General features: G+C 46.1%; 1 protein-coding gene across 1 annotated transcript in view; it reads right to left on the bottom strand.

Moving 5' to 3' along the window:
- The window catches only part of adcy9 (adenylate cyclase 9), a 63914-nt gene that overhangs the window by 13055 nt on the left and 25979 nt on the right, over window positions 1-24880 (bottom strand). Inside the window, 1 exon segment of the mRNA XM_031892851.1 lies at window positions 506-699. Within this exon segment, the coding sequence (XP_031748711.1) occupies window positions 506-699 (194 nt within the window).

The raw sequence follows: 24880 nt of genomic DNA, 5'->3' as shown, positions 1-24880 counted from the left end.
GCTGTATTTATATGTGTGCGCCGGGCCACCCCGCCCCCTTTGTGACATCAGAGATGGGGCGTGGCGGCACAGGTCTATGTATACAGCTGGTTGGAAACAGGCAGGTTAGGATTTGGTGCAGGTCGACATTTTAGGCACATCACTAGTGCCTATACCCTGTGCTGGGCCAAGCCGGCAGGGCGCCCAACGCAACCTGGTCAGCATGGCTGGCCCCAACCAGCACCCCCCCCCCCCATGTGTGTGCACACGCGCACATGCGCACACAGGGATGCGGGGTTGCTGGGGCTGCTGCAGTGGGGGGAAAGGGCCCGTAAATAGAGGTAGGTAAAAGAAGTGGTACCGGCCTGGCACCCCCCCACCGTTGCACCCTAGGCAGGTGCCTCTTCTGCCTACTCCTAGGTCCGGCCCTACATATACCTTTCTATTCTCAGCACTGGCAGTTCTGACTTTTGAAACAATGTAGCAGAAGCCAGCTGATTAATAGATCTGTGTAGATTTTGCTTACCTTGAGTATCTCCGGCTGAGTGCAGTTAGGGAGAGGGTCACTGGCCGCGCTGGTCTCGCTGGGTGCCGTTTGCCCGTGGGGGGCTAAGGCAGGGCTGCTGAGGTCGGCCCCCTCTTGTATCGGAAGCAGGGTCTGGGAGCAGCTGCAGCTGGGCACGCGGGGCCGGCGCCCTGAGATCAGGAATGTCTTTAATCCTGCGGCACAGAGAGAAGGTCATTAGCCCAGTGCCCACTGTGACAGGTGTTGCCCCACGGCTCTCACACTGGGTAGCCACGTGGCCCCATTACCTTATCTGTCAGTAAAGGGAAAGCTGCACTCCTGCTAATGTGCCCCCATGCTGCCCGGACGCTTATCAGCCCTGCTCCTAGTACTGTCTATTTTCTATGAGATTCCCATGATAAATATCATTCTCATCCTCACTAACGTGCAGCATTCCTTAAAGGCATCAGACACACACTGCTGGCTGAACTACAACCCTCAGTAACCTGAAAACCTTTCATCCGAGGACCTGTAGCCCTTAGACATGTATAGGGCTAATGTTGTTGGACCCTGCCTGTGGCTGGAGGGATTTAGGGATAGTGTTTACAATATTCCCAAATGAGGGTTGTTCACATTTGATTAAACTGGTAGTATGCCATAGACGGTGATATTCAGAAAGATTTTTGGAACAGTTTGGAATGTCAGCAGCTCTCTTGTCTGCCTTAGCAACCAGGCAGAGGTTTAAATGACAGAGTGGGAAACCAATAGGAGAGGGACTGAATAGAAAGACACAAAATACAAAGTAAAATGTAGATTCACAGTGCAATTTTTTGCTTTCCCCCCTTTTTGTAAGCTGGAAAGATGTAGAGGAGAAAGGTAAATAATTCAACTATAAAAAAATAAATAATATAGACCAACAGTAAATTTGTTAGTAGTAGGACATTATATAACATTAAAACGTTAACTTAAAGATTAGATTTTAGGATTAGTGAGGATTCCCCTACAAGTGGGAAATACCAGCAATATATTATATAACATAAATCCCAGGAATAGAGCTGTATATCCCTCTGTTCCCATCACAGGCTGGAAATGCGGCTGCTTATTGCCCTTTATTCTATAGCGCCGGGGTAATAGGCAATTACCGCTCTCTGCAACATTCCCTAACCAGATTATGTGCCTAACTCACAGCAAATGCATTTAGGGCTCAAATCGCGTGTGCACAAGAGCCTGGGGGGAAGCAATAAACTAGCAAAATGCTGAATATGAAATGAAGCCTCAGTAGCCGCTGGCAAGGCCAAGTCATGCTGTTCCTCCAGCACCACCAGGTGGCAGCATTCACACAAATATAATCAAACAATTGTCTTCAAAAGAAGAAGCATTGATGGGCAGAGCAAAAATGAAGGGGGGGGGGGACAATGTTAAAAATAAATTGAAAATGTTTGAAAGGAAAGTATTAATAATTCCATATAACAATGTATCCAAGTTTAGCTCATTAGGAAGCAGGGCAATGAGTTTGCCCCAAAATGGGGAATCACCTGGTCACATTGAATGGTTCTGTTTAGGGTATAAACCATAACATGTGGCACATCAAATCTTCCTTTGTGTGGCATGCCAAACACAGATTGCTAAGGCTTCTGCACGGGGGGGTGATTGCACTGAATGCAGGTTGCACAGGGGGACTGTACTGAATGCAGGTTGAACGGGGGGGGGTGATTGCACTGAATGCAGGTTGCATGGGGGGACTGTACTGAATGCAGGTTGCACGGGGGGGGTGATTGCACTGAATACAGGGGGACTGTACTGAATGCAGGTTGCACGGGGGACTGCACTGAATTCAGGTTGCACGGGGGATTGCACTGAATGCAGGTTGCACGGGGGGACTGCACTGAATTCAGGTTGCACGGGGGGATTGCACTGAATGCAGGTTGCACGGGGGGATTGCACAGTGTATCTTGTATAAATAAATCTATAGCAACTGGACTTGCTGAGAAATCACTAAAATGATTACTCAGCAAGTCCAGTTGCTTAGATATACCATGACCTGGATGAATGAAAATCTTCGTAGTCATGTTGCACAGGGAGGTTTGCACTGAATGGGGGTTTCCACAAAATGCAGAGGAAAGTTGCACAGAACCTGATTACAGAAAATGTTGACAGAACACTATTTGCACTGACGAGTGAAGCTTGGATAAAAAGGGGTTTCTATAGAAGCCCGGCCAGGCTCGGCACACTTAGCAGGGGCCCTAACTGCACAGAACACACCCGGCAGAGGCAGAGTTTGCATCAGGAAGAGAGGAATTTGCACTACAAACAGATGGATGAGCTCCCTGTGATGTGCCCCTTATCTGCTCTCTCCACTGCCTGCTTTGCATGGCCGCACTTATCTACATGGCCCAGTGCCCTGCACACGCTCTCACTCGCACACACACGCACACACTCACACACGCTCACACACACACACATGCACGTGCAATACACAACCACATACTCCTGTCACTGCGTCTTTCCATTTGTGCCAATAGCACTGTACATACTGTAAATACGCTGTGTATTCAGGGCTCTACTTATAGGTATAGAGCCAGAGCATGGGAGGTTATGTTGCTCTGTTGTCTGTATGGGGCTATAGCAATGAGTGCAGGCTTCCATTTATACCTATTGTTAGGGTCCCAAACCTGGCTCCCCATAATCCCCTTTAATCCAAGGTGCTGCCCCTAGCCACCCAAGTTGGGCCATGATCTGCTCAGGTTGATAAGATCTGATCGTAAGAGCCAAATGATCATAACAAAGGCCTAGGCATCACTGTGCCAATGTAGTCTTTGTCCAATGGGGTTTTCTAAATTCCCTGATAGGTATCAGGGAAAAGAGAAAGATACCATTAAAAGAAGGTTCCACTGCCTGGAAAGTGAGTTCAATGGGGCAGGGGACAATTAGATGCACTGGAAAGTAAACATAATAAAAATAGTTAATCCCAGATATAATCTCTCTGTTACTGACTCTAACAAAGTCATGCTAGTAATAGCTGTAACACACCAAATGCACAGTCCGGTCAGAGGCCTGGCCGAGGCCCCATATGGAGTGAAAATGGTTTCACTTTCTCTGTAGAATCCCAGAGAAACAGCGATTTGGGGGGTTCTACCCTATGTTTCTAAGTTTATTTTCTTTTGTGTTTATATTAGGAATGCAGGATTTGGTTTTGGATTCAGGAGCTTTAGATTTGGCCAAACTGGAGGAGGCCATAGATGGGCTGCAATTCCCAATCATTATTGGTCCGTCTGATGGTGCATCGCTAGTTGGTATAATTCTGTATAGCCGCGGTGGATATGGCAGCGCTTGTCTGGGTCGAGGCGAGGAGATGACAGATGAGAAGCCGAGGCATTGTGCCACTGAGACTTGTTGGTGTGAAGGGGACACTTGTGTCTTCATGTATATTTCACTGAGCATAAGCATTGAGCAGATAAATGAGTAATGAGCAGGGAGTGCCTGGCCGCCATCCAACAAGCACACAGGGAGCGGAAAGGGAGACAGGAAGGAGCGGGGAAACACACGGAGGGAAGGACACGTACGAGAGGGAAATTTAAGGTGGTGAATGAGAGAGGGGGGAAGAGGAAGTGAGGGAAGCAAGAATGGGGTGAATTAGAGGTACTGGGTGATTAATATGGAGAGGGATTAAAAAAAAGTGGGTTTGAAATAAAGGCGAGGTGAGGTGTCTGGAAGGTGGCAGCAGTATAACAAGACAGGGTGGCCCTAGTGTAGAAACAGTGGGCCCCAAATTCTTCTTTGATATAAAATAACATGGCCAACAATATGCCCCCAACAGCAGTGTGTGTTCCATGGTCTTAAAGAGTATGAGCACCAGTTCCACTGCACTACTTGCCCTATGGATAGTGCCTCAGTTGGTAAGTGCAGGAGTGAACAGGGGTGATAGTGAGGGCTGATAAAATAACATTAGATTATTTACAGCCCACCACAACCATGGGCATGGAGAGGGCTGTAAATAAAGGTGGATAGGTGCTGATTGGGAATGGTTGGCTAGAGGTGCTGAATTGACAGTGAGGTACAGGTTGGTGGGCAAGAAAGATTCTGGATAAACTAGAATCATAGTGATGGGTTGGTGAAGGGGAATGTGTTACGAGGGATGAGGATGTGGAATAGAAGGAGCCAACAGCTGGGTTTGGATTCTGAGAAAGTGAACGAGGAGCAGTGCTGAATGGCATCTAAGAGTTGACCCTCTCCCAATGAGACAACTTAGGCCCCAATTATGATCTGAACATTGACCTGAAGACAAAGGATCAGACCATTCCAATCTAGCTCTGTATGATGGTTGCCAAATCGGGCAAAGATCTACTCATCTGGTGAACTCACCAAACAAGCGGCTCTTGTATGCCTAGCTCACGTGAATGGAAAGAAGTGATAGCAGGATGGAAGAGGAAAGATTGGAGGGTGAAGGATGTGGAGAAGAAGGAGTGAGAAAGAGGTGGTAGTGAAGGAATGAGGATTGATCCAGGCAGTAAATGTGAGATGTCTGGGCCAGTCGATGCAGTAAATGAGAAGCAGAGCTAGTGAAGCGCTAAATGAACCAAACACTTATGCATTAGGGAGGTCAGTAAGGGCGTGAATAGGCGGCGAGGAACAGACAACAAAAGCCAGCCATGATCCCTTCACTCTGTGTTTACCCATGTTAGGAGTTCTCCACGGCAGAGCCCACTTGCTTCTGTTTAGTAAGAACTTGCCCAGGGAGTCCTCCTTGCTTTGTGGACCAACTGCCAGCATTGGGCATGGGGCCAAAGCACATAAAAAGCAAAGGCACAGACTTGGGAGTGGAAAAAGCCAATGGTGGAGATGCAGACCAATAGGGATCTGCACTGTTACACAACTGCTACACTTCCCCACACCACTATACAGACACTATCCTACACCATTTTGGTCTCTCTATGCCTTATTATCTATATATATATATGGTCCCCTTAGGCCATCAGATGGGACTTTAGCTTGACAGATCATACAGGGCCACATCTAGAAGTAGGTAGAGTAGGCATGTGCCTAGGGCACTACTAAAAAATGAGCAAGAGGTATTGGCCTTGGGCACCAGTACCTCTTAGCCTGGCCCTGCTGAAAGGCTGATGGCTTTGCCCAATATATAGGTCAGGTTGCAGAAGAGCTACAGTTTCTCTCTTTCCTCCATCTGCAAGTGTCCCATTCATGCAACAAAAAGGGGCATCTGCAGATACTGCCCAGTAACTGCCACCTCTGGTAACTTAACAAGCCAAATTTTGTTTAAACAAATAGATGTTTTGCCACTGCTCCAGCAGGTCATCTGTTTGGCCCCATGCATAGGTCAATAAGCTACTGAGTCCATTTTGAATGAGTTGGGAGCTAATATTGGCTATGTTAAAGAGGAGCTGCCCGTGCCCCATTCATGCACCAACAATGAGTATCAGCAGACATGATTTTGAATTAGTGATGGAGAAATGCTGGTTAAGTCAACAAATTAGCAAATCTTAATGCAATTAAGCGCCAACATGCTGGGGCAAACTGGGGTGACCCTATGGAGACCCAATAGAATAGAACCACTGATGCAGTCCTTACTGAATAGGATTTTCAAACCTGCCTGATATATATATATATATATATGTGGTAAGCACTACCAATGGCCCCATACACGAGGCAATAGGCTCGGTCTGGAAGGCCAAGTAGGCAACTATCAGCCTGTGTATGGCCGCCTTAGCTCTGTGAGTCCGGAGAAGCAATGTGAAATAGCAGGGTGAGAGAGGAATAAGAGACAGTGATGGGGGCAGATAGGAGGGAACAGCAAGGAGACTGCAGAGGGAGTGACATGAGAGAGAGAACAATAGTAATTAGCAGAAAGCAAATGTGTGTGATGGTGGGGGGATACGGTGGGGGGATACAGTGGGGGAGGCAGAAAGGGAGCGCTGATAGGAGAGAGCAGAATGGAAGAGCATGGGGAGAGGGAATAAGAAATAGGGCACAAAGCGACTCCATGGCACATTCTGGCAATGCTGGGGTTAAATTCTTGCCTTTGCAAAGTAAAACTAACAAACCATTTTCCCCTTGGTTCAGTGCCCACATGGCATCCTGCCAACGTAGGGGATACGGGCAGGCGTGTAATTAGCGCAGCCCCCCGGCCTATTGTTCCCTTGGGGGGCAGGCGCACGCTCTCCTCACCCTCCTACAGTCAGTCGTGACACCTTGGCTCACACTAGAGTGCTGGACGTGCAGCCGGCTGTCTCAGCTCCCATGATGCCTCTCACTCCAGCAACCCTAGGCAGCCTCACATGGCCCACGGGTCCAAATTCTATTTTGGGATTTATAACCAGTGGAAAAAAAAAAAACTCTTGCCTCAAAATCCACATTTAAAGGGGAACTCCACCCCCAATTTTTTTTTCTGCATAATAAAAGGAATTTTGTCAAGGAAATTGCTACTGAAAAGCAGTGTCCGTCTGGGTAAACAGCCCTGCTTGCTCTCACTCCGGGAAATAAAGGAGAAACAGCTGGAGGTGTACTGACTTCTACTGCACTGTTTCAAGAGGCAGAACCGGCAGTGCAGAAAGGTCTCTAAGCAGTGATTGTTAATGGTGGCATCACCAGGCACTTACACTACATTTTAAAGAGCTCTTGAGTATTATAAAACAATACAGGGGGCATCCTTGGGTCCGGCCAGCATCCTAATAATGCCCATGGCATTATATTAACAGTGGAAAGTTATTACTGGCTCAGCAGGCAGTCTTGGTCTTGCTTAAGCAGCCACGGCCTCTCTTGCTGGCAGGACACTTGCTTCCCATAGGCCTCCTTTTGTGTTATAATCCCATTATAAGAAGCCAGAAATGGCATGGCCTAGCAGTAATGGGGTATATAACGGGGTATATGGCCTATACAGAAATAAATGTAAGCAAATATAGGCTGTATGTATCTGCATTTATTGATATGAGTGGGAGCATCCATATGGATTGCATTGACTTGTACACATAATATATCATTAATATACTCCAGCATAACCATGCCCCTGCCCCCAGAGGTACAATTCCAATGAGCAAGGAGAATGCTTGCTTGGCTTTATCCAGCAATATCTTAGCCCTGAGAGTCCCCCTGCCATTTTTTTTTAAGCACAAAACGCTATAAACAATATTTATAGCTTCTAAAATCAATAGCCAATCAATATAACATCCCATTAACATTAAGGGAACTAGTAAAGTTCACAAGGAATCTAGTAGGGAATAATATGAATTAACATTTACAAGTCTGGTGTGTTTTATGTTCATGGGATGTCAGTATAATTCACACTTACACACACACATATATATACAGTATATTATATATATATATATATATACACCTTACCTTCCAGACTAAGGCTGATGGAACAATGGCACACCCTATATTCATATCTATATGTGCCACGGGTCAAACAGCTTCAGTCTGGCTGTTACAGTGTTAATATCCGCTCTTGCCCATTGGCTGTCTATCAGAAAGATGGCTGCATGCAGCAGATACTCAGTGCCTTTTATGGCCCAATATGTGAAGGTGAGGGAGGCAGCCCAGGGAATGGGGGGAGAGGGACCACACATGTTTGGTTAAACACCCAGTGATTCCTGTTTGGGTAATGTCTGGCCTGGACCTATCCCTCTGGATATAATGCGCTGCAGCTTTTCTGCACAGCCCTGCTGCAAGGTTAATATTCTACGTACTGCTAGTACTAACATATGGCTCAGTATTGGGGCACCCCAGGGTATGATGCTTAGCAGCTATAGTACCATTAGATGTCTTTTGGGGCACCGGCCACAGATGGAATGGCTGGCAACATGCTCTGCAACAAAGGAATGTTCAGCAGAGTGCTCTGCAGAGATGGAATGGCTCATACTATGCTGGCCTGGGACTTACATTAGACCCTGGTATTCTAAGTACACAGAGACCCAAACAGCCCCCACCAGCCCAATAAATAGTGAATGTCTATGGCATCTTACAGCAGCCCCTCTGGCATTTGCCAGAACCCACAGATTGCCAGTCTGGGCCTGGTACTATGCTCTGTAGGCACTCAATGTCTAATGCACAGCGGCACTGACATGTTCCAAAATGGCCCCTCCCTGGCGCTGCCACTGCTTCTACAGGACGTGTCCCATTCTTTTCAGTGGAAGGTGAGGAGGCATAAGAACATTCTGGCCACCATGGCTCTCCCTGAAATGTGTACTGTGGGCAAATCCCCCAGAGTGCCAATGCATTATTGGGTTATTGAGATGGCATTGTTTAAGGGAAACTCAATAGCTTTGGACACAATGACTGCAGGTCACAGCACTTGTTTGGCGCACTCAGAGAGGAATCCAGCACTGCCAAAGGCACAATTTGCCCCTCTGGTACCTGCTGCTCCTCCATTCCTGCTTGGTCACACAGGAGACTCCTTTAATCTGACAGCATTTGAAGCAGTGATGGCTGACAGGGGCACCCACAGACCCATAAGGGCCCGGTGAGGACCAGTGACCTTGCCAGCCTCAATCCCCTCTCCGGACCCCTGCAGATCCACGCCCTGTATGTTTGAATCACCTATAAAATGCTCTGCAAGCGCCAGTACTCTGCAGCGATGGGACATCAACCAAAAAGCACCCTCAGCCCAGAGACAGACTTGCCAGGCAAGGCTCTGAGGAAGGGCACTTATTCTCCAAAGCTCTGCAGAAATTCAATGATTACCCCCCTTCTCCCAGATATAGATTTTGAATTATCTGCCTTGCTCTTCTGTCTTTTTCTTGCTTTCAACTGGGGGGGTCGTCGACCCCAGCATGTTTCTTTTCAAGCCCCTCGGCTATTCATTTTCCAGTTTTCACAAAAAATAAAGGACCAATTGCAGATTGTCTTATAATATCACCTTCTGCATTATAGTCAATTTTCATTTAAAGCGACCCCTTTAATGGACTTCACATTCACGACGGGCATAAAGCCAGTTGTACACTAGGGGGCACATTTACTAATCCACGAATCGGAATCACGAATGGGAAAAAATCGTATTAGAAACGAAAATTTCGGAAGATCGCAAATATCAGAAAAGGGTGCCCTTTGTTTCTAAAGTCCATAAATGGAGATTCCTTTATTTCCCTGAATGCTATAGAGTGGGATTATCCTGCTTAACCAGTTATTGTTAGGCGTGTGAAGGGGCTTATCTACTAATATTGTTTTGTTTGTATTCGTCAGTAAGATCAGAGTGAGTATCACATGGTTTGCCAGCAAGGGGCCCAGGGATAACCCCCACCCCCCACCCCCAGGGCATCTAATTATCTTCAAAAGATATAGAAGTCCTTTGCTTTATAATGCCAGAGTCGCTATTCTACGCCAGCTTCCCACAATGCCCAAAGACGTCAGTTTGGACCATGTAAATGGGCAGCTCAATGAAAGTAGTGAGCAGCCAATCAGGGGGGGTTTCCATGGTACGCGTCACATCAGCTTAATGCTGGCATCCACACACAAGCTGACTTTCAATAGTTGTTCCATGGTGGCTTGGCCCAGTCCAATTTGCCTAGATGAGAACAATCAGAAAGCCCACCAAGCCTTCAGGAATCCGTTATAGACCTGACAAATAAATGTTAATAATAATAAATGGGCCTTCAGCATACACTATGAGATCAACTTGCTTGGCAACGGTACCGAATAAGTGGACCTTAACTCAATCAAAAATTTTCAACCGGCCCAATCGACAAGACAACCAATATCCAAGGCCAATTTCAGTCACCTCGTCTCCCACCATACACTTAGCGATTATCATACGATATCAGTGCGGGTACGGCCACCTTAAGACAGTGAAAATAGTCCGTGCTCAGTTGTATAAATATATACGTAAATATATATATAAATGTATAAACAATACAGAGGGGTCAGGCTTCAAATGATCTATATACATAATACACAGCACAAAGGCAATAACAGGAGCCAGGCTGAAAATAATCCTAAAACTTCAAATACAGTAGGTGCCGTGCCTTGAGGTGCTACATTCAATATATGCGCTGTACTATGCCAGATCCCCCATAGAAGTTTACAGGGTTAGGCGCTGGGGTATAAATCTAATGCAAGTGTTATGCTTACAAAGAAGCTTTAAACAGTTAAGCACCACCAGTAGCCTAAATGGCTTACATTAGTCAGCAAGTGTCAGCTATAATATAAACCCAAGGTGCTGCTATGTTCCAGAGTCACTCCTTTATAAATAAATCATATTCTGCAGAACATGCCGTAACTGGCGGCACTGGGGGAAGCAGGATGGCACACAGCTCCATCACAGGACAGATCACTTTGCTACTGGCTGATTTCAAAGTATGTACAGGCAGCCAGTTACCCTTAATTATCTGCCCTGTCAGCCCCAAAGTGATAATGGCATATCCGAAGGCGCCACTGTAGCCGTTGCAGAAATTAGTTACCCCGACTGATCGCTCCGTCTGCCTGCAGTAAGAGCTGCCTTCAGAAATCATGGCTCCCTACTAACTAAGAGAAAGGGGCCCCATTTAAAAAATTGGCTAAACTCCCTACCTAGCCACATGCCCAGTCCACCCAAGCTATTGCTCAGTATGTTTAGAATACGCCTTTAATATGGGCAAAACCAGCCCACTCCACCACGTCCCCTCCCTTCCACTAACCGTGAATCAGACCAGCGTGTCAAGGGTTGCCATCTTCTGCCTGTTGCAAGTCTGAATAGATAACATTAGGGGATGGAGCATATGACGTAGGGGGTGAATCATATTTGGGCATGGGAAGGGTTAACACTGGAGGGGCCATGGCATGACAATGAGCAGGGATTGGCCAAAATCCTGTGTCCTACTGGAAGAGTTTTGTCAGTGTTTCAGAACTCTGAAACTAGAAAAGTGTCACCTTTATTCCTGTCTCTCAGGGCCCCCCCTCTGCCACAGAGCCTCGATTGCCCTCCCTGGCCCTCCCAGCAGTACAGGTATCGGACCCCTTATCCGGAAACCCGTTATCCAGAAAGCTCCGAATTACGGAATGCCCGTCCCCCATAGACTCCATTTTAATCAAATAATTCAGAATTTTAAAACTGATTTCCTTTTTCTCTGTAATAATAAAACAGAACCTTGTAATTGGTCCCAACTAAGATATAATGAATCCTTATTGGATGCAAAACAATCCTATTGGGTTTAATTAATGTTTTATTGATTTTTTAGTAGACTTAAGGTATTGAGATCCAAATTACGGAAAGATCCCTTATCCGGAATACCCTTGGTCCCGAGCATTCTGGATAATGGGTCCTATACCTGTACTATGATGTGGAGCTTTGTGTATTCTGTTGGGTGGTGGGCAGCCATCTTACCTGCCTGTATAAGACCGTATACAAGCACTGGACTCAACTAGATGCTTAATTGATGGCCTATTAAATGGGATATGGACCCATGGGTCCCCAGCTGGACATCCCTGATCCACACCACATCTGTGTACAGAGAAGTTAGCAATATAGCAATAAATCTACACAAAACCCCTTGTGATCCGATTGTTGCCTACAGGGCCAAATGATCAGGTTCTCTTCAGCCTGGCCAGGCAGCCAAATCATTCAAATATCTGCCTGCATGGTGCCCTTACCAACCAAACAGCTTTATTTCATTTCAAGCCCCCCACTGCAATACCTGAATGGGAATGGCACTGCCATTCTCTTGCTGAAATGAAACTGCAACTCCCAGCATCCCCGACAAACCCAGGGATAAATATAAATCTATAAACCAGCAGGTGTGAAAAGTGGTTTTTTTTCCCCTTCTCAATCTGTTCAGCAGGCGGCTGGGAAAACTACACCCATAAAGGAGCAGGAATCAGAGGAGATTTGAACCCATGCCAGGATAGAGCGGGCAGGCCTCGGAGGGGTTCTGTTACACTACTATTAACACTGAGTGATCTCCAGCCCGTGGGATGTATGCCTGGGACATACTAATGAGCATATAACAAATATAGAATGGAACCGTAGAGCTGAGCCTCAGGCCCATAGGACCAATAATATTTGGAAATACAGACATGGCTAGTCAGCTTGGGCCTAAGAGAGCCAAGTGTCAAACATATATATATATATATATATATATATACACACACACATACACGTTATAGCCTTAGGACCGTCACTGTGGTACTGTGCTTGTTAAGGATTCTCGTGGGAATGGCTCCAGTCTCAGACTAAACTCCAAGACTCCTTAGAGCCGGTTCCAAGCCTGCGGGGTCCTGTATCCCACGAGAGGACGGACACAGCTTTCTAAATATATTGCTGGACCGCATTCCAGCCCACGGCCGACTGAGGGAAAGGATGGGGGGGGTCACTGTGTTTCTCTACTGAGTCATCACAGCACTTACCCAAATAGCCTGCCTCATACTGTATATGAAGTCGCCCGGCCCAGCCTGATTTTTATTGCCCTTTACATTGCACCAACACTTTTGAAATTATTTTATTATCTGAAATGAGTTATTATTTTGCTCTTAAACTGGTTGATAAGGGCTGCCAACTGGGCCCATCCAGCGGGTAGCTTATCCCAACAGCCTTCAGCCTTCCATAACAATATCTGTCAACAATAGCTGTCTGAAATTGCCCATATATCCATTGGGCAGGTTAGAATATCTGTGTATTGATATGATCCTCCCCATACAGCCCCCCCCCCCCCCATTATAATCTAATTGTTAGACCTGGGCCAAATTATTGCACCTTGGCCCAATGTATTGGTGGTCAGAATGGATAGGGACAGTGGCATCATTTTGCTTCCAAAACTTGCCCCTAGGCCAAAAAAAACTGGCACCTACTTTGAGGCCACTGAGAGCAACATGTTGCCCCGGAGCAACTGGCTGGGGATGACTGGTCTGACCCATAGGCATCAAACATAAAAGGCACAGACGGGGCCAGATATAATCCCACTTTGTTTACAGGGTCCACATTCTCTTGACTTTTCTTTAAACGTACAAATTGCCATACTTCTATTTATTCATATGAATGAGAGTTGCCATACCGCCTGCTCTAATCCTTACAATTTAATCTAGTGACTATAATAGAAAAGAAGCAAATTATCCTGAATAGTAAATTAATTAAATAGAACAAAACCTTCTGAACCAAGCGTCTCTGAAAGAGAGGGAATTTTGGATAGCAAGAAACAACTCCCCCCAAACATTACCTGCCCCCACGCTGGCACACCCCACCCATTGCTTTGGCAGGGCCAGTTTGGAATCCCCAGGCTCACCTTGCTCCCAGTCTGCCTCCCAGCAGCGAGGATATTTTTAGCCTGTTCCTCAGCCAACCAAGCGGCACAATATTGTGTGACATTAGGCAGCTGGGTCGCACAGGAGCCTAATGGAAAAGTAATACAGAATTCCGGGAGGGAATTTTGTATGTAACAAATGCTGCACCTTACATACAGTAATGCCCTATAACGCTTATCATTGATGAAATGGAAACTGCCTGGTGACAGGTGACATAGAAGGGCCTCAAGTCTTTGCCCTGTTAAGGTGGCCGTACACGCTTGGCCAGGTCACCAAGCGATCGGATCTTCTCATGATGCCCCCACCTACGGGTGGGCGATACTGGGCTAATTCAGTCTTTTGGCCCTGGGGCCAAACGATCAAATTAGAACGATCCCCACCTACGGGTGGGCGATATTGGGCTAATTCAGTCTTTTGGCTCTGGGGCCAAACGATCAAATTAGAACGATCCCCACCTACGGGTGGGCGATATTGGGCTAATTCAGTCTTTTGGCTCTGGGGCCAAACGATCAAATTAGAACGATCCCCACCTACAGGTGGGCGATATTGGGCTAATTCAGTCTTTTGACCCGGGGGCCAAAGAATCGAATTAGAATGACAGGTATAGGCACAGTCAGTTCAAGGACCGCATCAACGTGCCAATGCGGTCCCCGATCCGACTAAATTTTTAAACCTGTCCGATCGATATCTGGCCAATTTCAGGCCAGATATCCGTTCGGGCAGGCCCATCATAAGTGCCCATACACGGGCCAACAAGTTGGCAAATCGGTCTAAGTGACCGATATCAGCAGCTAGAATCGACCCGTATATGGGCACCTTTACCCTTAGAGCACCCACAGGCTGCTTGGCACACAGGGAGATCTGCAAAATGCGAAAGAAAGCAATTTTCTTTGATTTAGCCAGATCACTGTTATTTGCAGTGATCCGAAGATAAGCAAAGGCGTTTTTAGTAGATTTGTCTCCCCCCCCCCCTTGTAGTTTTGATTTACTGCAGGGTCACTCTTAAGATGGCCATTCCCAACGGCAGGGCACTCAGTGGTTCTGTCCCCCTCCACAAAAAAACATTGAAGAGGCCCAGCCCACATATCTAAGAAACACAGAAAATGTATATAAATTACAATTGTGCTCAGAAAAGCTGTCCTTGTCGCAATTAGCTATCTGGTTGCTAGGGTCCAGTTTACTCTAGCAACCAGGCAGTGGTTTGCATGAGAAATGGGAATTTGTATTAGAGAGACCTGAATAGAAAGATAAGTAATAAAAATTAACAATAACAGTGCAATTATAGCCTCGTGCAGCAGCAATGACCCCCAACTGAAAGCTGGAAAGAGGCTGAAGAGGCAAATAATTCACTTTAAGAATTAAAAAAGGCCAACTGAAACATTTTTTTTAAGTCCATTCTATAGCATACTACTATAGCATGTCACTGCTTTCTATATAATGATGAAAGCATGATTCCAGAAGAAAGCGGCTGGTACACTGATCCCTGCTTGGCAATATACCCCCAGGGGCAGCAGCGCGCAGGTAGCGCTTAGGCATATGCCGAACAATGAGATGAGTCAGATACACACGGCACTACATGTTCCTGTTTGATCACACAAAAACAATGCACAAAGAAAGGAATTATAAGAAAGAGAAGCTGCTTATTCTTAACCTGCTCCCTGGTTGGAACATTTATGCTTTAAAAACAATAAAATAAGCAGTGTGGGGCTTTAAAGAGCACGTAAGTCCAAAAATAAAAAAAATAATTAAATTGATAAAAGGAAAATTCAGAGCAACTTGCCTACAGGGCCGGAACTACGGGCAGGCAAATGAGGCACCTGCCTTGGGTGCAACAGTGGGGGGGGGCACTAGGCAAGCAGCTCTTCTGCCTGCCCCTAGTCTGGGATGGCTTACCCCCAGTGTTGCTTGTAACCGCGCTACCCTCTACGTCCGTGGCGTCACTGTGGCCAAGGTGGCCAGCCGGATTGCCTAGGGTGCCCTGCTAGCTTGGCCCACCTCTGCTTGCCTATATACATTCATTGCACTATTTCACTGGTTACTTGTAAATGTAAAGGTCCCCATACACGGGCCGATCCTAGTTGCCTATATCGGTCCCTTAGACCGATCGGGCAGGTTAAAAAATCTAGTCAGATCGGGGGCCGCATCGGCTCCTTGATGCGGACCCCGGAGCGACTTTGCCTATACCCGTAGTTATAATTCAATCATTTGGCCCCAGGGCCAAACGCTCGAATTAGCCTGGATTCTCCCAATATCGCCCACCCGTAGGTTGGGGATATCGGGAGAAGATCCACTCGTTTGGCGACATTGCCAAGCGAGCAGATCTTAAGGTGTATGGCCACCTTTACTCCTACTGACACTAGTCTTTGGCAACACTGTTTCAGAGACAGAAACCAGCAGAGAACAAACACTGCTTTCAAAAGAATCTGAAACCAATGACACTTTTTTTCATAGAATCATAGAAGTCATAGAATTTGAACAAAAAATTGTCACTTTCAGTTATCGAGGGCTTTAAAGTCACATGGCATTCAATTGAAGTTGGGCTCAACCTTTATGACTTCTTGTCTCCATGTTCCTCTGTTTCCCATGGAGGATGGTGTGTAGATTCATTGGAACGTAGAGGAGATTCAAGTGCCAGAATCTGTCCCTTCAACATGGAACAAGGTGCGGGAGGGGTCGAATGGCTCTGTGAGCCACAGGTGGGTAGTGAAAAGGTTCCTACACGTGAAGGGAGTCATACACGGTCGTTAAAGCTACCGACTCCTTCTTGGCCCATTGAGCAGGATTAAAAATCCCATTGGAGTGAGGACCACATGATTGAGTCAGTGTAGCCTGCCCCCTGATGTCCTGCGGTGTCGGCATATCAGGGTAAGACCTTGTTTCACAACCTCACCAAACAAGGGTTCTTTAAGTGGTAGACTATCATGGTTTCCTCTCCCTCTCTTTCCTTTCCCCTCTCGGAGAAGTCAGGTATGTCGGTGGGGAAAAAAATAAACATATTTATCTTCCGCAGTTCATAGAGTGTTTATGCACCTTGTCTGCGCAACCCAACTGATCCCAACTGAATGAGCTCACACCAAAGAAAGGGGGTATTTCTTCCCTTTATAAATGTACAAATGTCAAAGAAAGCTCCCGTGTGATGGAATGGAAGTAGCTGTAGGGCTTAGTCCTCTACACAAAAGTGATCTGTTCCCACTCAACGACTTGAAAAGAGCACGTGAATCTGAAATATTTGAAATTCTGTGAAAGGAATGAAAACACATTCACAAATGCCACAAGATACCTATTCACTACCCAGCAGCATGTGAGCGCTGTCGTTTTCTTTAACGCCACACGTTGAAATCTCTGATTTATCGTAATGGCGCCCAAGGTGTTTAGCTTGCTGCCATCTTTCCCCTAACAGAAACACTCCAGGTAATCAATCCCATAGCATTCCTTTGTAATCATCTTTGGCCCTGGCACATCCCCCCTTGTTGTTTGTAAGAGTCAGTCTATGGGTAAATAAACATTAGGCAATGCTTTGGTATGTTGTATGAGTATTTTGTAAATATTTGTCCACCTAATTATGGTGTTGTTACTAAGGAAGACCAGATGGAGAGGATGTTGGGAACTGTAGTTCACACATGGCTGAACAGACAAACATAAATCAGGTTAGTCTTATAGTAGCCAACCAGGTCCTTTCGGTTAACGTGACATCAGATGATTCTCCACCAATTATGAAATGTCAGCCACCTTCACAGACTTCTTTTGAATCCATCTGTCATTGTTTCTTTGGCGCTGGCAATTACATCTTCAGGCTGAAAACTGCCCCCGCCAGAACTGACAGGCAGTTTCCCTAAACTTCTATGCGAGACGGCAGGAGCAGGTTTAACCTTTCTGCCATATACTGGAAGGTTATTGTGACCTGTTGGGAATGGACTGCGTCTGTGGACTGATGAGGTCCTCGCCCTTGGAATATCCTAGCCAGCCCAATCATTATCTGTCTAAGCCACAATGCAGGGCCAGATTGGCCTTCTACTCCCCCCCCCCAACCCCAAAGACATTTCTAAACGCATAAGTGAAATTAAGTGGTGAGAGCAGAACACCAAGGCTGAATCGTGCAGAGCACAAAGAATACGACATATGTGGTTCGGAGAAAAGATAGAAGACTGTCAAGGAAAGGAAACATTAGATGGGGGGGAGGCGAACTGGGGAATGTGAAAGCAAGGAAATGCAAAATAGAAGACTGGAGGAGGGGAAGAAGGATTGAGTGGGAGAGAGGAAAGGATGGAGCTGGAAGATTAGGATAGGAATGTGCTGGAAGAAGTTAAAGTGGGAGAGACATCGAAGGTGGAAAAGGAGAAAGAACAAGAAAAAAGACTGAAGAAACAAATGATATTTATAGAAAGGCACTGCCCTAACTTTGCCAATACCCCCACACACTGGGAATAAAATATATTAGTACAGAGTATAAGTTGTTCAACTGAAGGCCAGCAGGCCATCGTCACGCTCCAAGTCATATTTACTGTACCAGTCTGATGATGGGCTCTATGGACCTCTTCATTACACATCAAAATTGTCCCTGTTTAAGCAGGAACCTTCTAATTTGTAGATTTGAATGTGGATACGGTGTACTCAGGAGTCAGTAGCAATTGGGGGCATGTCCAGATGTAGTAGCTAGGGCCTGGGCAAAGCAGGGATGGGATAAAAAAATATCCTGATTTTTCTAATTGAAAATGCTGGGAAGTATTTTATCCAGGCCACATTCACAGTATGTTTGTCATGGATACTTGGCACGAGGTTAGGTTATTTTATCACCACTAGTGAAGAGGGGGTCTGAAAACCTGCTACTTCTCAATACGCACCCAAACCAGCCCAAAGTTCTCTTCTATTTTACAACCAACGCCCAGCCTGATTCTGATCTAATGGCTCATGTATGGGTGGGATCTGCCTCCACAGGGAAGGGGTCAGCAATATTACATCACAAAAGAACAGGGGCAATGCTTAAAGTTTGGCCTGCCATCCACCCTAACCCATACCAGGGGCTCACTTTCTAGGCCAAAACCCACCCAACCTGCAGCCCTCAATGTGGCCTCAAATACTCCAGGATACAAGAGGCATTTTCCAGTATCGGGGCGGGGGGAAGAGTACTGGGTGTTTATGTGTGGGTCGTAGTCTGACGGTGGAGACAAATTATGTGTATAGTTAGCCTAAGTGCTAAACATCCTGTTTATTTTAATAGGAAACCTGGCTTTTTTAGTATAAAAGTGCTTAGTATTGCTTTCTGTACACTCGCACCCCCACCCTCACCCCACCAGGGTTTGCAGCAGTAGGGAAGGTCCTGTAAAAAAAGAACATTGTAGGGCAGAGTTAAGATATTGCACTACCTATTTACAAGTGTTAGGAAATAAATACCCCATTCTGCTTGCTTAGAAAAAGCCACACTCTATAGGCTGCAGCAAAAGGGCATCCCCTAGAGGCCAGGACTATAATGTGTTGTTCTAGTCTATGGCCTAGAGGTCAAGTAGTCCCTTTGCTGTTTAGGTTTGGTCTCTGTGCTCCACTTTAATATAATAAAAATGTCATACCAATTAAAAAGAGGTCACAATACTGATTCCCAGTCTTAATCTTGACCCCTGAGGCAGCAGCTTGGCAATCGTTGACTCTCCAGTTGTTGCAGCACTACAGCTCCCCCTTGCACCTGCCTCTGGGTGTTGGGAGTTCTAGTTCTCTAACAGCTGCAGTGTCCTGTTGTCCAGATTCTTCTTTCTGTTGAATGTGCAGCCACTTGTGACCGTGTAAATGTGAAATTCCTTGGCAAAGTTCTGTCCGATCCCAGCCCCAAAGCAAATACCTGCATGCTGCAATCAGCAAGGGGCTTACGGGGCAGTACAAAAGCCCAATTCATTGTGCAATGCTGATTCTGTACATGTTTGTTCATTGGAGACAGTTCTAAAATATCATCTCCCCTATAGGACGGAACCACCCCACATGGGCCACTCACTGAAACATCTCAGGCAAAAGCAAAATAACTTGCTCCTTGGTCACTGTGTATCCCTGGGGAGAACCTACTAAATTCAATTGCTTCTTTTTGCCAGCCCAGGCATGATGGATGTTGTTGGCACCACTTTGGCACAAACTCCCTGTAATGATTAGTATGCAGATGTAAAATGTTTACACTAGGCACAAAATTCCTATGTTGAGGATGGGGTAGCAGAGCTCTGTGGCGAGATAAGGGAAAGCGAAGGTGACAGCAAACGAGCAAGACAGCTATGGTGAAAACTACTGATGTACAGGCCTGGAAAATCTCTACCCGGCCCTAAAGGTCCCCATACACGGGCCGATAGTAGCTGTCGATATCGATCCCTTGGGCACTCCCGACGGGCCTGCCCGACCGATATCCGGCCTGAAATCGTCCAGATCTCAATCAGGCAGGTTAGAAAATCTAGTCGGATCGGGGACCGCAATGGCTCGTTGATGCTTTCCCCGGACCGACTTTGACTATGCCCATCATTATAATTCAATCGTTTGGCCCCAGGGCCAAACGATCGAATTTCCCTGGATTCTCCCAATATCACCCACCCACAGCGGATCTGCCAGCGCATGGGGACCTTAACCCGTAAAATGTTGCCATTTGTTGGACCCACACCCAACCCGTACCGACATCTTCCTGCTCTGTATGCTACTCCTCCATATGCCAAGTTCCGAGACAGGGAAACTCTGGGAGCAGAGGAAGAGTGTACCTACCCTGTCTGACCCAGTCCCAACCCAAACCTGCAATGGTCGCCAAATTTTAACCCTAAACCACCTGACCTAAACGTAAACCCATGGTCCTGCGGGTCCACCCACATTGTTTTTTCTGCTGATGGCAGAATGTCAGAACTATTTGCCTTGGAGGCAAAAAATCATCTCTGCAAGTTATTTCACACCTGCCAAATTTTTAATTTTTTAATGAAGGGTGAATTAGACCATGTCTTGTCCCGCCCTGATCACACCCAGGTATGCCTGGACACTTCCCCTGGTTCACCCTAACCCCCACTCACTTCCCGTAAAGCCCTGCCCATTTTGTGGGACCATATGATGAATTCCCCCTGTATTGCAGGCCAGAATAGAGTGGCTCAGCCCTGATTAAAAGTCTAAAAGAAAAAAAGGGAGACACCCAATATAGTTGGCAAACTCTTTCAGTTAAATGAACGTTGAAGACTGTTTGTGTTAGAGAAACACTTGTGCTAATAGTTATTTAACTGGCAGCCCTTAAGCAATCAAAATGTTCCACGCTAAGGCATTACCGTGGCCACACCTGTACTAGTGAGAGCCAGGATAGGCAGCCAAAATCAATCTCCTATATAACCAGCCAACCTTGTGGCCTTACACCCTTTACAATATCTGACCAATCAGATCATTCTCTTCATTCTGGCCTCCAGCTTACATGATGAGATATGTGAGGAGAAGCTGTGATTCCTCTTCAATTCATTTGCCCATGCATCCTCTACCAGCCCATAAGTAGCACCAATATGGACAGGTCCAGGCCCAGACTGGCAATCTGTGGGTTCTGGCAAATGCCAGAGAGGCTGCTGTAAGATGCCACAGACAGTCACTATATATTGGGCTGGTGGGGGGCTGTTTGGGCCTCTGTGTACTGAAATACCAGGGCCCATTTTGAATTTTAGACTAGACCTGGACAGGCCAACAGGACACGTGTGAGCTGATGGTGGCCGAGCCAACAAACACAAGATGCCACTGCTCTGGCTGGAATGTGATCTTCACCTACCTGAGCTGTGCTTTCAAACCCAGTGGGTATGTTAAAATCTCACATAAATGCCACGTGTTTGTGATAATGGAGCACTACCATCACTCCCACGACACACACAGCAGTGACTCCATACTATGAAACTGTGCCTTTGTTACACTTACTCCCTTGGGAGTCATTTGTAAGAACCAGGTTGCTTTTCAGCATATGCCTTGATGGATTCAGCTTGCAATTATCTCTTCCCAGCTCCATTAGCAGCATGTACTTGGAAATAGGGAAAAAATCCCTATTTGAAAGCAAGACTTTACACATTTATGTATACACTGGAACTGCCATATAAGTTGCCGTGGCGGAGATATTCTCAATCAATAGATGGTTCCCACTGGGGATCATAAATTAATTGCACTCATCTGAGAATGCCTCAACTGCAGCATGCAATGTGGTATAAGCATAGGCAAAAGCCATAAAGGTGTCATAGGTGTACCAGCCCCAGACCCTCAACTAGGGGAGCGGACAGGCCTGGACTGGGATTCTCTATTGGCCCTGGCATGTAAAGTACACAAAGGCCCAGTTACATAGGGTTGAAAAAAGACCAGTGTCCATCAAGTTCAACCCTTCCAAGTAAACCCAGCACACACAAACCTATACTGACCTATCTATACACTCACATACATAAACCATATATACCAACATCAATACTAACTGTAGATATTAGTATCACAATAGCCTTGGATACTATGCTTGTTCAAGAACTCATCCAGGCCCCTCTTATAGGCATTAACAGAATCTGCCATTACCACATCACTAGGAAGGGCATTCCCCAACCTCACTGCCCTCACTGTGAGGAACCCCCTACACTGCTTCAAATGGAAGCTCCGTTCCTCTAATCTAAAGGGGTGACCTCTGGTGCGTTGATCGTTTTTATGGGAAAAAAGAACATCCCCCAACTGCCTATAATCCCCTCTAATGTACTTGTACAGAGTAATCATGTCCCCTCGCAAGCGCCTCTTTTCCAGAGAAAACAACCCCAACCTCGACAGTCTCACCTCATAGTTTAAATCTCCCATCCCCTTTACCAGTTTAGTTGCACGTCTCTGCACTCTCTCCAGCTCATTAATATCCTTCTTAAGGACTGGAGCCCAAAACTGCACTGCATACTCAAGGTGAGGCCTTACCAGGGACCTATAAAGGGGCAAAATTATGTTTTCATCCCTTGAGTCAAGCCACAGGCCCAATAAATAGTGACTCTGGGAGCGGATATTTGAAAAATACACAAGAAAGGAGGTGGGCAAAGGGTCAGACTTGCCCACTGGGCAATGACCAGAAGGGTCCTGACACTGTTGGGCGCTGCCACCTACCCACACCCTGCTCCACCCCAGCCACTCTCGCTCTGCTGCTTACTTGCTGTGTACGCGTTTCATGCGACAAGGCACAATTATATTACTTTGCTCTGTCACTTCTTTGAAAGACAGCTAGGGTGGAAACCCCTGTGTCCAACAAAGAAACTGGGCCCCACGCATTCCAGATAACAGATCCCATAACTGTATATCATTTTTTAAATTTTTTGTTTTGTTTCAGTTTTCTGTGTAACAAGACACACATATTATACATAACTTAAAGGACATAAAAAAGGACAACCATGTACCAATCTCCTTAGAAAGTAATTTTGTTTGTATTTCTGCAAGACAATATTCATTTCCTGAGCAGCATTAGTATCTACCAATCTATTATAAGCGTAGCAGTATATGTGCCAAGTGCTATAACTTCCCATAGTAGTGAGTGGAATACGGTTCTATATAGTTCAAGAGAAAATAATATGTGATCCACAAGTAGGCAGTGCTGATATGACAGTATTGCTGTATTACTGTGCCTACAGATGTAAATATGCTTTATTGATTTTTTGATACGACTGCTTTCAACATGTCGCAGCTTTATTACAATAGGATAGGGAATATATGGGTGTACTAGAAAGCGCCAGCTTGGGTGAATTTACCACTTATTTAGATTTGTGGGTATTTTGTATTCAAATGACTGCTTCTGTTAGAAGAGAGGAAGAAGGAGATCTGTTATATGTTGCTCAGTATATAATCCCATTTTCTTTCTATCATATTTTAACAGTTTCTGCCATACGACAGATGGGAGGGTCAGTGACCCCCAGCAGCCAGATAGCAGACTCGTCATGAGTTATTTATTCTTATAGTTATTTATCTTATTATTAGGTCACATAAGGCCATTAGGGTTGCAACCCAGCCGGTATTCGGCAATAAATATGCTAGTAAATCTCTAATGGTGGAAACCCTATCTATAAATCGATCACCCCCTTTTAAGCAGAGGCCCACCTTTGCAACAACAACCCATTCCCCACACCCAAACACTCATTGCCCACCCAGCCAATCCATTTGCCCAGCTTGTTACGTTACCCCCCCGCCCCCAAGTGATATCACTGCACCAACCTGAAGGACGGTATTGTTGGCAAAAAATAGTAGAGACCCTAAAGGATACTGCTACATGTGGCATATACCAGCCTTTTGCGATATCGGTCGCCTCGTTGAGCCGCCATACGTACAACAAATATCAAACGAAACTAGGTTATGATATTATCGGTGCGTGTATGGCCAGCCTAAGGTTAGTGTCCCACGGGGAGATTAGTTTCTCACTATAAATCACTGCTAACGCAGGCGACTAATCTCTCCAAAATGCCTTCCCGCTTGCAATAATGTGAACCGCTGAGGGGAAGGCATATGCATCACTAATTTGCCTGAAGTTTAAACTCCAACCAATATCTGACCAGGTACCAAGATAATCTGAGCCAGTACCAAGAGTTAAGGTCCCCATACACGGGCCGATTATAGCTGCCGATATCGGACCCTTGGACCGATTCGGCAGCTAATCGGCCCGTGTATGGGCTGAACCGAGCGGCCTGGGCGACCGATATCTGGCCTGAAAATGGCCAGATCTCAATCGGCCAGGTTAGAAAATCCAGTCGGATCGGGGACCGCATTGGCTCGTTGATGCGGTCCCCGAACCGACTGCCCCATGGCCGCAAATGTAACGATCGGATTATTTTTTTTTAAAGCTACTTGTTACCCGATATCGCCCACCCGTAGGTGGGGATATCGGGTGAAGATCCGCTCGCTTGGCGATCTTATAGTGTATGGGGACCTTTCAATACTCAGAACCAACTTATGAGGTAAATATTCTTACCCACCAAAGAATAAAATACACATACTTTCACCTTTTACTATAAAGTATCAGCCCTTTCAATAAAAACAAACATACCTTTCTACTTATACGTAGGGTATATTTACCTTTTACTTGAGCAGTCCTATAAAACATGAAAGTGCTTCTCCATAAAGGGGCTACTGTACAGCAAAGCACTCAGGGATAAGTGGCGCTAAGCACGCAGGACAATGTCTTGGAATTTGTGCTACACCTTTGAAAACAAACCC

This window comes from Xenopus tropicalis, chromosome 9 (genome assembly GCF_000004195.4).
Source record: "Xenopus tropicalis strain Nigerian chromosome 9, UCB_Xtro_10.0, whole genome shotgun sequence".
In the NCBI taxonomy this organism is placed as follows: Eukaryota; Metazoa; Chordata; class Amphibia; order Anura; family Pipidae; genus Xenopus; species Xenopus tropicalis.
The sequence above is the reverse complement of the archived record's forward strand: the minus strand, read 5'-3'. Positions and strand labels throughout refer to the sequence as shown.